Source organism: Elgaria multicarinata, chromosome 1 (assembly GCF_023053635.1).
Source record: "Elgaria multicarinata webbii isolate HBS135686 ecotype San Diego chromosome 1, rElgMul1.1.pri, whole genome shotgun sequence".
Taxonomy (NCBI): domain Eukaryota; kingdom Metazoa; phylum Chordata; class Lepidosauria; order Squamata; family Anguidae; genus Elgaria; species Elgaria multicarinata.
This window is the reverse complement of record NC_086171.1, coordinates 26,815,478-26,830,996: the sequence shown is the minus strand read 5'-3', so window position 1 is coordinate 26,830,996 and position 15,519 is coordinate 26,815,478. Positions and strand designations below refer to the sequence as shown.

The 15,519-nt window shown below is 44.4% G+C and overlaps 1 protein-coding gene across 1 annotated transcript in view; it reads right to left on the bottom strand.

Annotated features, from left to right (window-relative positions):
* Nucleotides 1–423: 423 nt before the first annotated feature.
* The window catches only part of JCAD (junctional cadherin 5 associated), a 49,968-nt gene continuing 34,872 nt past the window's right edge, over nt 424–15,519 (bottom strand). Inside the window, exons 3-4 of the mRNA XM_063125238.1 lie at nt 10,474–14,165; nt 424–2,654 (exon numbers count right to left, since the gene is read on the bottom strand). Of these exons, the coding sequence (XP_062981308.1) occupies nt 2,620–2,654; nt 10,474–14,165 (3,727 nt within the window). The 3' untranslated portion in view covers nt 424–2,619. The remainder of the gene's footprint in view (nt 2,655–10,473; nt 14,166–15,519) is intronic.

Genomic DNA, 15,519 nt, shown 5'->3' with positions numbered 1-15,519 from the left:
GCGGGGGGGGGGGGGGGGGGGAATTCCAGGGCCCGGCTCAGCAATGAGCAGGAAGGCTCCCAAACAAAGCATAGCTGGCTGGGAGCATGCTGGGAATTGTAGGCCTTTTTTCTGTCTAAACATGCATAGGATAGTGGCTTTATTCTAGAGTCTAAAATTGCCTAAGTGCCCTACTGGCCACTTCCAATGTATCTTTAGAGAAGAACCACTTATACATAATACAACGATAAATAGAATTGTTCATCTAAAGCTACTTTTATTCAGGAACCATTACTTGCTGCTGCTGAGCATTATGTCCTCTTAGGCTTTATCCACTATGATAGCAGTGTTTTTGAAGGCACGAAATGAGGAAGAGATAGACTTTCCAGAAGAAAGAAAACCCACAAGTTCCAATAAAGGAAGCCGTACAACTACTTTGTTTAATGTATAACAAACTTTAAATATTTAATAATGATTCTATGTAACAGAATCACAGGTTACAGATAAGCAATTGTGGTTGTCAGAGCACAGAAAGTGGGTTATTTTTATATTTGGCCGAATAATAGGACCTTCCCCCAAAATAAGACCTTGGGAATTTGAAATGCTTAACAGGTAACATGGCTTTAAGAGAAGAAGAAAAAAGAACAACATATGAAAAGGCCAATGCAAGCAGACAGAAATAAATGTTCAGAAGTATGTTAGCAAACAAAAACACAGGACACCCATGTTTTGTTCTGAATATATAAATACGTGTTGTGCAGGTTACATTGGTATTAATCCTAGAAGAATGCAAGGTTCTCTTTAAACACATTTGGAATATTATTATTATTATTATTATTATTTTTAAAGGAATGCTTTAAAAGGAAGTGACAAAAATAGCTCTTTGTCATGGTCACAGGGGTGGATCTGAAACAGGATTATAATTCTAAAAAAAAAGTTAGTGTAAATATAAAAACCCGAACACAGAGAACAACCACCCAGCCCTGTGGCTTGCTCTGCCAAACTGGCTGTTACCATGTGCCAGGAAGGTCTGGTACAAAGAAGTGAAACCGCTTCCACCATGTCCATTGCTCTAGGGATTGAACTTTGGTGTTCCCCTTCATGTTGTAGCTCCTCGTGAGGCTTATTATGTGTGCCAAAGGTGCCTTGAAAAGACACCAGCCTTTATTAGTAGGTATGGATGGTACCGGATGCTCCCAAGAACGATGGAAGAGGCTCAGACTCATATGCCACTGACTTCTTCCAGTCTCTAATATTTGTGCCACTGCAGATGTCTTAGGATCAGTGGCTATGTTGGCTGGAAATAAGGGAATTGAAGTCCAACAGGTTTGAAGGGCACCGAGTTGGGGAAAGCTGGGCTAGATTTAAACCACTCCTACTTTTTGGTTATTATACCTGTGGAATGTTAGAAGTGGAAGAGCATTCCAGACTATTTTTGGCTGTGTTCTCCTCTAAAAGCAGCGACTTAAGCAGTGAGAAAATGAAGACATGTGTCTGATTAAATAGATACAAATTGGTTTTATAGGAGAATATATATACATACACACACACCTCTTGCTACAATAGACAAGGGGGCAGTGGTGGAGAGGAGGAGGATGTGGAATGTGCACAGGATAAACCCTTCTTGGCTAGCTTCTCTGAAAAGCTGGTCTTCCTTAAAAATAAAAAATAAAAAGACGCTTCTTAACAACTCAATGACAGTTAGCAAGTTGCTTTACCGTAGAAAAATAGATTGCGTTCTGTTAAAAAGTTGCTTCCTTTAAAGGGTCTGCTTGTATTAAACTAGCAATTCTGTCTAATAAAGAATTTCTAGTCCAAGCTACAAAAAGGAAACGGGGAAAAAAGTACAGCTCGCTAGACAACAGTTGAGTGCAAAACTGCAGACAGGGTTGTGTTGGTATTGGTGAGTTAGTAGCCGTGTCTGTACAGGCTGTGTAATTACATGTCAGACAACGCCTTGGCCTTCCTCCTTCTTTGTTTTGCTTGCCTTTGCTTTTATTTCCTTTGCACGTGGCAAGTAAGAAACTTAAATCAAAGCCCCTTCAACCGGTCGAAGTCCAAGCTGATTTCGCAGTCAGTCAATCAGACTTCATTCCCGTTGGCTTGCGTTTTCCCCGAGCTTAAAAGGCGGTGGTGGCAGCGTCTCTCTCGCTGCCTGCTTTACGGCGTAAATTAAACAAAGCTTAAGGTTCAGAGGTTCGGATGTTTAGCTTAGAAATTCACATTCTTTCAAAAAATCATTTTGCTAATCTCCCCTGTTTACATTTTGCACAGAGGAACCCGCCAGCCTCTCCCTGGTGCCCCTCCCATCTTCATCCTGTTTACCATCCTGGCTGAATGCTGCTCAGCGCGGTTTAAAAATGACCAATCCGTGCCAAGTAGAGGCATTAAAGTCTTAATGCTACAAAAAACAGATGGTTCCAAAGTGAGAGATTTTTTAATTTATTTTTTTGCTTTCGCTCTCTTTTATGCAAGCTCCATCAAGCAGGGGAAGACGAAACACTGATTTCCCCCATTGGCAAAGACAAAGGCTTTGTCAGTACACTCCAAACACGAGGCCTAAAGCTATTTCCATGTGTTGGAACCCAGCAAAATGCTCCACGGAGGGTCGAAATCGCTCGAGACCCACGTCTTTTGGCATCACACCCTTTCAACTCTGGTGGGATCATATGCATCTGTAAAATAGGAAAGGCAGCCATTATTATGAGTACTAGTAATTTATAACAGTTCTCCCACATAGATTTCAGTGGGAGCTACACATTAGACTGGTTCATATGTAATAGCAACCCATGATATGGGCTGTTGGATTCTGGGGCCAGATCTACAACAAGCAGAATATAACAATTTGGAAGCAGTTTGAAAACAGTATATGTAATGTGTCCTGGGCCTGAACAGTTGTCAAAACCATTGTAAACTGTTATGAAGTCGTAATGTAGATCCTGCCTGGATTGCCTGGATTCTGTATTGGTTGTGAACTCTGGGTTGTCATTACGTGTGAACTCAGAACCACACATGGGTTATTTTGCCAGGCTACAGAGGTGGTGGACAAGAGTAGTAAAAAAAGAAAGAAAAAAGGACCCAGCTGCTCTACATGGGACATATAGGAACATTGGAAAATGCCTTCTACCATGTGAGGTCTATCAAGCCCAGTATTGTCAACACTGACTGGCAGCAATAGCTCCCCAAAGATTCAGGCAGGATTTTTTTTTCTACCCCTACCTGGAGATGTTGGTGATTGAACCCAGGACCTTTTACATGCAAAGCATGTGCTCTACCACTGAGCCAAAGCCTTTCACTGAGACACATGCCAGTGCTATAGTGCCACAAAAACATTTTGGATACAGGGAAGGAGTTGGCAAAAGAAGAAGGAAAGAAGCAACCCAGAGATTGAGAACACAAAGTGATCAATTGTCTGTTCAGTTGTCTGACAGACAAACCCTCCGTAGGGCACCCAACTATGGGTTAAATAAACCATGGGCTAGAGTTATGAGTAAACCAGGCCACTGGTAACTCGTTTAAACAGAGGGCTTGACAGTCTTTACAGTGCTCATTCTCGCAACAGCCTTGCATGGTAATCCCATTTGACAGATAGATCACAGAAACTAATAACTTGTCCAATGTCCCAGTCCGACTTAGACCCAGACCCAATGGACCACACCAGTGCTCGGAATTATTTATGGTGCGCTAGTATGCTCAAGGCATACTTCATTGGCTGGATCATAGAAAGGCAAAGCAAAGGCTATTAGTGAACCCCCTCACTTAAAGTGCCACAAGGACAAAGCTAATATCTGGTTTGCACACTGCAAAACGTGCTGTTTCTTAAACCACGCGTTGTTGAGAATGAAGCTGGGAGCAAGCGTGCTGACTCCCACTGAGCTAAACAACTCAGGCATGCTCCATCCCAGAGTTGTTGATCAGGACATCTGAACCTGGAATTGGGAGATTGTTGGGAGAGGAACAACCCAGACTTGCAATCCAAGAACAAACCACGGGTTACAAGTCTGGGTTGCTCTTCCTCCCCTAACAACCTACAGTTTGGGGGTTGGACATCACAGACCAAAATCCAGGGGTGAAGTGTCCTTGGGTTGTTTAGCTCAGTGGGAGTGGGCTGGCCAGGAGCCAGCATGCTCACTTGTTGCTGCTCGTTCACAAGTACCCAGAGTTGATTTAGGCACCGAGCAGCTGGGATGTGAGAACTGGGCCCAAATCTTGCTACAGCGCACATAGAATACACCTCCAGGGCATTACCGCTGTGTTACAAGCAACTGCTTCTTGTGTGTATGAAGCTTTGAGGATATTTAGACATGGCAACGTTACCAGCACATTAAAGATAATGTGGAGTGTTGAAGGCGATTGCCATATGGTTTTTGAGGGTCCAAATAGGTTAGATGGGTCAGCTTTGGTTGAAACCTTATCAGTTATTCGACAACTGTAGCAAGCTTTAGAGTTGCACAGCATTCTTTTTCGAGTAAAGTCAGGTGTGGGGATTTAGTTTTAACCTATGTTCCTGCCTATTTAATACTAGGGTGTGTTTTAAGGTATATATATATATATATATATATATACACACACACACACACACACACACACACACACACACACACACATATCTATATCTATATCTGTATAGAGAAAGATTGTTATCCAAATCAGAAGTCACTACTTCTCATCCACACAGCTGCCAACAAAACCATGTAAACCGATAAATGAAACCATACAATGTACTCTGTTTGAGGTTAATGACTTATATTTCCCTACCAATTAAGAGAGTCTTATAAGGGGGAAATTTACCTAAGTAAAGATTTCCAGATCCAGTCCATTGTTTGGATAGCGAGATTTGAGAGAGGGCAAAGCTGTGGCTTTCATAAGCAGCTCAGTTACATTTTCTCTCCCTTCCTCACTTACCACAAAATTGTTTTGTTCTCAGATGCAACCACTACAAAGAAAGGAACTTCATGAATTCATAATGTTTTAGAAACAGGGGGCTGGCTGTCTACCTCCCACAATGCTATATTTTCAGCGCGTCTAATTCTTAATGCAAAAAGTCAATCGTCAAATAAACACAGCGAGAGCCACGGTGGCACTCTAATTGACAGCAAAGCAGTCACGGGTGCCCTGCAGATTGACTGTAGTGGGAGAGTCCAGCTATACTGGAGCACGGGCATTGAAAAGGAGAGCTCTCTAACTGCACGGTGGAGGTATCTTCGGCTAGCTAAGTCGGAAAACTCTGAGATGGCTGATCTTTTCAAACCGTTTCCCACAAATTAGGCTAACACAGCCTTCCCCAACCTGGAAACCTCCAGTATTGTATTATAGCTCCCAGCATCCCCCAGTCAGCCATGCTGAGAGCTGCAACACATCTGGAGGATACCAGATTAGGGAAGATTTGGGCTAAGACAACAGCTGCCCTTATCACAGGACAAACAGGAACATGTGACGAACTTCCTAAAATATAGGCAGCAATTCCGACGCATGAAGAGAACAAGGCGATCTGCTAGGATTTCAGCCAAGCCACGTCTGGTGAGCTGGGCCCTAGAGTGGCAGCAACAGGGATGGAAAAAAATCTGTCGATTTAGGTTTCACTCAGTTTCTCATTTTCCCAATCTTAAGTTTGGTTTGCCCCATTGTTGAGATTTTAAAGTTCCCATGAAAATTCACACACATTTTTTGGGCATATTTCCCCTAATACATATATATTTGCATATATTTGGGACTGGGAAGGAATCTTTCTCAGGTCCTAACAGATAGGCACACCTGCCTCTGAGACAGAAGGAAGGCCTGGGTGGGGGGCGTCTATACACCGCCGCTTTGCTTGCTGATTCCCCATTGATAAATTTTCATGGCAGGAGGGACCGCAGGCTATCTGGCCAGAAGAAACTGCAGCGCCGTTGTCAGATGGTGGGAATGGGGAGGGAATGGGAAACCGCAAACACCTTTTAGTTTGTTCGTTTTGGCAACTCCACACAACTTTGAAAGCCTGTAGCAGTGTAGATGTGCTGCAGTTCACTTAATTCCTTCCTTTCTTTCCTTCCTTTCTTCATTACTGCTCTTACTTTCCCTGGAGTTCCTCTAGGCTTGTCAAGTCTGCCCACTGCCCTGCATTCCTGCGCCTACCCTGCGTGGGAATTTGTCCTGGTACGCCCACATTCTAAACCCAAACTGAAGTCATCACTGACAGACAAAGAAACAATAGTGGTGACTTCGGAGCAAGGAAAAAGTTGTAATAAATCGACACTTAGAAACACCGCAGTTTCACAGGGAAAAGCCCAATGTGTCTGCAACTTGGTGGCTGCGTCATATAAATGATGGGGCACAACTGCGCAGCTACAATGGGGTATTTTGAGCATATAGACAAGTCCACTCGAGGCAAAGCTCAGACATAGAGCATCTGCTTTGCATGCAGAAGGTCTCAAGTTCAATCCCTGGCTTCTCCAGGTAGGGTGAGGAAGGAGTCTTGCCCCAAACCCTGGAGAGCACCTGCCAGTCAGTGTCAATAATATTGGCCTAGATGGACCAATGGTCTGACTCCGTATAAGGAAGCTTCCTGTGTACCTGGGTGGTGGTGGCGGTGGTGGGGAGGTTTGTGTGTGGAGGGTAGAATTGGGGAGGGGGTTACTGACTTCCCTATAACATGTGGGTTGGTTAACTTGGCTTGATCATCTGAAGCTACTAACACTGAGGACACTTTTCCATTAGACTCTTGCTCTCTGGCTATAGGAATGGATACTTGTTTGAAAGGTGGGGAGAGATGCCACCTGTCCATTCGCTATTTTGTGGCTCATTGTCTTGGATCAGCAGGGAAAAGGTCTTTCCCATCTCTAGGATTGTGTTGGCATGTTAGCAGCAAGGTCACTGGCCTGGAGAGGCCTTCAAATTTCTGTTCAAAAAAACTCCTGTGGTTTCTGGCCCTTTATATAAGCTAGCGCAGGGTGGGCAAATTTGATGGGTCCCCGACCCCTCAAACCCCACTGGAAGCCACCTCCCTCCCTGCCACTGCTGCAATTGCTGACACGTTCCTAATTGTGCCACGGCAATTTAGTGGAGCGGCAGCAGCAAAAAGGGCCACAGTTTTCCTTTAAAACAAGACATGTGTGTTGTGTGTTCATTGTTTTAAAGGAAAATCACACTCCCTGGAGGTTTCCCCCTTTTTTGCTGCTGCCACATCATCAAATTTTAGTGGCAGATTGCAAGTTTTTGGCTGTTGCACCACCGGGCCACAAAAGACTTTGGGGGAGGGGCACACGTGGCCCATGACCTGCATGCGGCCCAACACTGGGCTTGAGATCGTGGAACCATTTCTTGAGACCCAGGTGTGTATCCAGCAGTAAAACTTCCACAGAGAGATCCGGTGGGCTTATAATGTAACACAGCACAATGGATCAAATGTCCCAGTTTGATCTATAGGCCCTTCTAGAACCTGGCTTTAGTGGGGGAACTAGGGCCCTCCAGATGCTGCTTGACTCCAGGTTCCATCAGCCCAGGCAGCATAGGAACCAGCAGGAAAGATGGGAAATGCAGTCCAAAAACATCTGGAGGGGCCCAGGTTCCCCAGCCCTGCTTTACTGCATACTTCTCTCTTCTGCATTCAGAACCAATTTATTAAAACTCTTTCCTGGCGCTTCATCAGAGGACTGGTGAGCTTGTTAAATACCCAATTTAAAATTACCGGAGGAGATATTAAAGGTTTTTTTTGGGGGGGGATCAAAATAAATTGTGATGTGCTTCATTTCGACCAGTGAGGGAGATTAGTAAAGACCAGTCACTTCCAGCTTTGCAGGTTGCCTGCTGATAAGGGCGGCAAAACAGAAAGGCGTTCTGACCACCAGCTGAGTAAATAAGCATGGCCTCCCCAATGTGGGTTTCCTGGAAGGCCAACTCTCTCATTTTAAAATTATAGCTACTTTTTATAGTTACCTTAGTAGTTACTCTGCAAAATGGTAAATGTCTTTGAAGCACTACTGCCGGGAGGGGAGGGAAGAGACCCACCCCATATTTCAAATTACATGTAATGATTCCCCAGCAATACCTATATAACTGGCTATTATAAGGTATTTAAAAAATCACCCACAATACATGCAGTTAGAATGCACAGCTTTTTGGCAGGCCTTTATAGCTTGCTGTGATTCCTTCCACATGTCTGCTACTCAAGTCTCTCACCACTGTTCACAGCCAAAATGACGGTCCAGTTTGAAATACAGGAGAACCTTCTAGAACAGTCCTCCCCTAACCAGGTGCCTCTCTCAGTGTGTTGGACCACATGTCCTATCTTTTCCAGCCAACATAGCCATTTGATCATGCTGGATGGAGATGATATGAGCTGTAGTCCAACATATCTGGAGGGGCACCAGGCTGATTTGGAATTAAAGAGGCTCCATTCCATTCCAATAAGGGATGCTTGATATGTGCCAAAGGAAGTGAGGCAGGTGGCTACCAGGAGGAGGGCCTTCTCTGCTGTTGCACCCCAGCTGTGGAATGAGCTCCCTAAGGAGGTTCGCTTGGCACCTACGTTATATTCTTTTAGACGCCAGGTGAAGACCTTTTTATTCTCCCAGCATTTTAACAGTCTATAAATTAATTTTAACTTTGCTGTTTTAACTTTGTATTTTAAATTTGTATTTTTGCATTGCTGCTGTTTTTAATCTTGGTTGTGCTTTTATATTGTATTTTATATTATGGTTTTATGCTGTTGTTTTATACTTTGAATTATCTTAATTTTGTAAACCGCCCAGAGAGCTTCAGCTATTGGGCAGAATAGAAATGCAATAAATAAAATAAATAAATGTGATGGATTTCCCACACAGAAAAAGCCTCCATATAAGGGAGTAGGGATTTAGGCACACACTAAACAGTTAATATATCCATTGCATTTCTGCGTACAGTTGAACCTTATAAGAAGTAGACCCCCACACTGTTTACACACACACACACACTCCATTCATGTATAAACAACTTGGGACCAGGATAGCTGAAAAAGCACCTTCTCTCTTACCAACCTGCCCGGTCACTGAGGTCATTAGAGGGCACGCTCATAGTGATTCCACATGGACCTATGGTCCGACTGGAATCCACCAAGAGAAGAGCCTTTAGTGTGGCGGCCCCTTCTCTTTCAAAGTCCCTGCCCTTGGAGGTCAGGCACGTGCCAACACTAGGCTGCTTCCGGTGCCTCCTGAAAACAACTCTGTTTTGAGAACTGTTCCTCAATTGACTAGCCACTGTTTTTACTGGTCCCTTGTTTTAAACTGAACAATTCTAATTTGCTTTTTAAATCTTCTTTCTTTTTACTGTTTATACCTATGTGCCCCGCTCTGGAATCTATTTTAGATATAGAACGGTATATAAATAATGTAAATAAATAGGTCCATATTAATTAAACACTTCCTCCCTCAAAGCACCATGGATTCATCCATGGAACATCTGCTAAGGACTTAGCAATAATAGGAGGAAGCAGTCTTATGGTGATCCAGTCACTGGTAGGACAACTACTTTTACTCTGAGTGAACTCCTGGGTGGCTTGATAGGAACCCCAAAACCGAGAAGGAGGAGAGCATCCAGGTCAAGACAGAAAAAAAAGGAAAGGAACAGGTTCTCAGGATGCTTAAAGTACTTTTATTTCAAAGCCCAACACGTTTCGGCCTGTGTTCTTTCAAAGGCCTTCTTCAGGAGGTTGATAAGAGAGTTTCTGCAGACTTCTCTTATCAACCCCCTGAAGAAGAGCTTTAAAAGAACACAGGCCAAAATGTGTTGGGCTTTGAAATAAAAGTACTTTAAGCATCCTGAGAACCTGTTTCTCTCCTTTTTACTGTCTTGAAAGGAACCCAACCATCTTTCTCTGGGGCTGTTTGCACGTAAACCCAACTGGCTGTCAGGGATGTGTGTCTGCCTCTTCCACTTTAGTGCACAACTCACGATCGGCTCCTTCGTAGACTAATGTGACGTGTGCTCCCACTTATGCACAACAACCCCTTGGTTTTTAAACCAATGGGTTATCGCTAAGTGTGAATCAGGTCAGTCTCTCTCTCTCTCTCCCTGAAAGTGTGGTGGATGAACATTGAGAGCCAATTCAGATGTTACTTTTAATATTTGGTTAGAAACCATGTCTAAGTTTTCAAAAGTACAATGCCAAGTGTGGAGAAGAGGGGAAAGGGTGTGATTGTCTGCAGGAGCACAACACGTGGCGATGGGAGAATTAACCCTTCCATCCCCGGTATTGATATTGGCATTTAACTTTAATTTTTTTCAAAGAACAGGGAAGACTGAGACAACTGGAAAAGGGATGCTATTTTACTTGTGTCTGCAAATCTGTGTCGCGTGTTAGAATAGGTACCTCGACCACTGACTGACTGTTTTTGTTTGTTTCCTTGCTAGGAATTAAATAGCAGTTGCAGTGTTTATACCCAAGATGGAAACAGGAAAATACCCTTCCCCTTCAGAGGAAGTGTCTACTCTCCCGCTGAAGTGCAGAACCCGCAAACCCTTACATGCAAACACGCTTACCAAAACAAAAGAAATCTTTCTCAGTTTTCTTCTCGCTCCTGTTGTCCAAGAGTCCGTTTTCAGCTAGCGAGATGATGCGCTTGGAAACAGAACTCCCATGGGACAGTTTGCGGGGCAGCTCATTACGGCCAAAGGAGGCATCGCTTCCTCTTTCTTCTGACCCCTTGGGCTGTTTGTCCTCATCTCCATCCTCACCCGAATCTGCATTTTTTATGCTGAGACGTCTCATGCGAGAGACTGAGTCCACTTCTTTCATCCTCACCAGACGATCCATGGCAGCTCGGCTAGGGGGAGCTGCAAGTTTGCCTTGCAAGGTCTCGATCACCTTCGAAGTACTCCTAGCTCGCTTTTCGAGGCTGGGTGGAACCAAATTTCTTTCTACAAATGGAAGCGCAGCAGATTCAAGAGGGAGAGCTTGGTCTTCTTGGGGTCCACTGAGATCTTTATAGTGCTCAAAATGTTGTTCAGCTATCAACGTCTCTGGAATAGAGCTCTGGTCTTCAAAAGACCCCAATGAGATGTTTCTATCTCCAACAAAGAAGGAGCTTTCTGTCCAGCCACACTTTCGTCTTCCTTCATAAGAAGCCGCTTTTGCTTCCATCATGTCCCCCACTACCTTTTCCGTTGATAATTCGGGGCTCTGAGGCATGCTGTTGGAGTGAGAATGTTTGTCCCAAAGTATTCTGTTACCAGGTAAGAGGGACTCCACAGCTACATCTATGCCCAGGATCCTGGCTGCTCTTGCCTGAAGTGATTCATGTGGAGGAATCTCAGCGACAACAGGCTGCCCATAACAATCAAGTGTGCCAGGCCCTTCATCGAGCCCCACAGATCTCAAATCTGGCTCAGAGAGACCTTGATTCCTATTTGTTAAAGATAAGCGCGCTAAAGACCCTCTTTCCACAGCTAGGTTATTCCTGGCTGCCACATTCTTCTTTGGTGTATCAAAGTCAATGACACTTACTTTGTGGTTTTTAACTTGACACTCTTCCCTGAAGTTGATGCTGTTGAATGGATTGTAGTGACTGTCGTAGCTGTAGCTACCTGACAGAACCTTTTTGGCTGGCTGCGGACTAGTAGCCTGCTTTATTATCCTTTTCCCAACCTCCTCTTTTCTTGATTCTACAGTAAGATATCCATTTGTTGTCCTAACTGATTCACCCCTCTCTTTTTGTCCTTTTTGTTGCAACCTAGCATGTATGTGAAGGTCACTAAGTATGTCTCTTCCACTTGAACTTTCAGACGCACCTAAACTTTCAGACTTGCTTTTATTATTTCCCTGTTTAGATACAGGAGCAAGTGGGATAACAGTTTTGGATTGCATATCGGGACTATGGTCCTGGCTGGGCCCATCAGTCATACAAGTTCCCCTCTCTTTCTTTCCTTCCTGCCCTTCCTCTTCTCTCTCCTTCTTGTCCTCATTCTCCACACCATCTTCACTACTTTCTTCCTGTTCCTGAAGCTCCTTGTTAAAACTTTCCAGCTCACTGATTATATCCCAAGGACGGCGGCTTACGGGTTTCAAGAGGAATTGCCCAAACAGCTCTTTACTGCTGCAAGGTGAACTTCCTTCCTCTTTGAGGATGGAAACTGTTTCCCTTTCCTGCCCAGGAACACCTGTGCAGGAAGCACAAGGCAGGTTTGGGCATGTCTTTGGGCCAAGTTCTCCAGCCCTAGAACAAACACTATTGCTGGGTTTCTCAAGACACCCCTGACTTTTCACAGTGGATGGAACCGGCCTACATTTTCTGCCATCAGCGGGTAATACAGTCAGCGTTGGCTCTGCAGTGGACATTCCGTATCTTAACAACTGGGAAGTTGTCACCGTATTTGATCCCCTGAGTTCTAAGTCATGGGAATGCCGCAGGATTTTGGGTTCTTCTGTAAAACTGGTCTGTGTTTGCTGGTCCTTGTACTGATCACCTGGCCATGAGCCAGAGTACTGGAGCTCCTTGTGCTTTGCAGGCTGCAGGACTTTGAGGTCATTCATTTGTTTGAACTCTGGTCTCCACCACTCTTGTTTTTGTAACTCATTCTTATTTGTCATGCTTCCTGTAAGGGCTTGGAGCTCCAAGTCTGTGGAAGACGTACTTAGAAGACTTTGTTCCTGCAGAACCCCACTGTTATCAAGACCATTCTTCTCATTGGCTCCCTGCGTTACATTGTTGTTCCTATCAGTATCTGGCAGGTTCAGTTCAGATTTCACTGGGACGGAGACCAAGCAAAATATCATCTCGTTCATTTTTTTCTTTGAACTCCTCTTGTTCAGGATCTCTGTTCCAGGTTCAAAGGCTTTCACTTTTGTCACAGTCTCACAGGGAGGCTCTGTATGTGGGTTTCGTGCACACAGCCGGCCTTGGGGGAATTTACAATTCAAGTCATCACCTGCGTCACAACCTGCATCTCTTTGGTCTGGCAAGGCACAACTGTCCTGGTCTACATTGGACTCTGCCAACCATCTGCTGCCTTGTGCAGAGCTGCCAGGGACCTGGTTGCCTTTCACAGCAGTGTTTAGAGAGCCTGGCATATCTAACAAGGCACCGTTGTACTCTAGTTCCAGAGAATTGTCTTGGAAGGCATAAGAAGGGATCCGATTGGCAACCCCAGCAGGTCTGTCTTCCTCCTGAAGACCATCTGGGGGTGCTATTTTAATATGCCGTATCCGAGGGTCATCGAAAGGAATGTATTGGACAGAAGACAGGTAGCCCTCCACATGCCAAGGATGGCTTCTCTTGTCATGAAGAATCAGTTCGTCTTTCCAGTGCTCACCCCCAGTACCAGCAGTGGGTGGGTAACCAAGGATGGCTCTCTCCAGTGGACTCTGCAAACCATTATTAAAGCACACATCATAGTCAGGCACTTCACCGGGCAAATGTCGATTCATACTTTGCTGAGCAGGAGATTTATAACATGGAGGGGGTATGTACAGAGGGGGCTCCAGGCCTGGGTCTTGAACACAAGAGTCCTGGATCTGCTCATTAACTTTGGTCAAATAGGAGATGGCTTCATCTTTCCGCAGGTCATCCTGAAGTGAGTTGGCTTCCAGGCTTCCCCTGGTTTGCTGATGAAGTTCATATGAGGGAGGCTTCAGAGGTCTGCCATACTTGGGCTTGGGCAAAGGAAGGAAGTGGGTGGCTGGATCAGGATGCTTGGAGGCTTCCAGGCCCAATCCAGTTGGGGGGCAAGAGGTTGTCTTCATTCCACTGAGCGAGTGCTTATGGTTGACCAAGGGAGGCACTCCAGCGGCTCTCATGCTCTCTCGTAAAAGGACTCTCGGCAAGGATTGTGATTTCCCCTTAACACAGGAGGCAGTGGCAGGACCTCCTTGTCTTGTCGAATACATCTCTTGAAGCAGCCGCTCTCTGTCACTATCAGACACAAGTCCTCCAAACTTGGTTGGTTGGTTCCAACCTTCTGTCCTTAAATTTTGCCACTTGTAGTCACTGGGGGGTTTCCAATTCTCCGGCATGCCAGTTCTCCTCACATTCTCCACCCTTCCTCCCATCTCCCACTGACTTTCCTTATCATGACCATACGAGGCACAGGGCACTGCCATTCCTTTCATTTCGGAGTCTCCTCTGTCAGTATAACCCAACAATACACTAAAATCCTGGCCTCTTCTTCTCCAATAGGCAAGATCTTTATCCGTCTTGGGGCGCGAAGACCAGCCTAACTGTGGCCGGTCATAAAACCTGCAAAAGAAAGGAAGTATTAATGGAGAGGCCCATGCGAACAAACATGCTTTTTTCTTCTCCAAAATTAAATGCAGCAAAAAAAATCTGAGCCACTCAAAATCATAAATCGCCCAGCTTAATCCCCCTCCAAGGTTTCTGCAGATGTTATATATGTTAAAACTTTCTACAAGGAACCACAGAAGAGTTCTGGCCATAGTTGTTACTTTGTTAACAGTACACTGATTGGTTTTTATTCTTTACTATAATGTATACATCATAGAAAAATATATGCATAACATTCCTTTGTGATACACACATGTATATTTTTCTTAAAAGAAAGCCAGATCTACACCAAACAGGATATAACACTTTGAAAGTAGTTTGGAAACTGTATATGGAATGTGTTCTGGGCCCCAAGAGTTGTCACTACTATTATAAACGGTTTTAAAGCAGTAGTGTAGATCCTGCCAAAGCCGAGTTACAAGTGTAGGCCTGCAACAAAAGATCGCAGGATGTCTTCATCCTCTAATAGGAGTGCTTCTGTTCAGGGTTCCTCCCCTCCAGGATTCTATAAGCTGTAAAGGACATTCCACCACCATCCCTTGTGGTTTCCAGTTTTCTGGAGTAGTTCAGTAATAGGACAAGCTACAGAAGCAGTTTGTGAAATCCCCTATAGTTTTAAAGGTGGGGTGATGCTTTATTCTCCTTCGCGGAAGATTGATGACTACGTAATTCAAATTCACAGATATAGCTCAAATCTCTTTGCAGGATATCTTTGACATGACCCTTCTCAGGGTTCCTTCTGTGTCCTGGACCCCTTGAGTAACTCTTTAAGGATCGCCTGCCACCTTAAGAGTCCCACCTTCCTTCTTTTACTTTCCCCTTCCCAGTAACAAGGGGTTTAGGCTGTAGATGTGGTGTGATTGGCAGACTAGACACTTCAGGTTTAACACAACAGTTACTAGTATATTAAAACAACCAAATTACAAATAAAGGTATTTAGTCAATAGAGCTGAGTGATACAAAATGCAAGTTCTTTTACCCTAGTTGCATTTAGGCTTTTCCTCTTGGTCTAATCTTTTCCTGCTCTCTCTCCATTAGGCTTTCTCCTCTCTTTTTATACCCTCTTCCCTCAAAAAAGAAAGTACTGTTTCAGCCTTGAAGAAATGAAACTTAACTGGAAAAATAAAACCAGGGAAATGAATCTTAACTGAAGAAATTAAACTACTGTTGTGAGGGACACTCCCCTCCAATCAGAAAAACAAACAAACAAACAAGCAGGCCCCTAAGGCCTGAGCTTTTTTACTTTGCTTCTATAGGCCTCAAATCTTCACACCCTGGGTGCACCTGGGCCAATGCAGGAAATTAATAG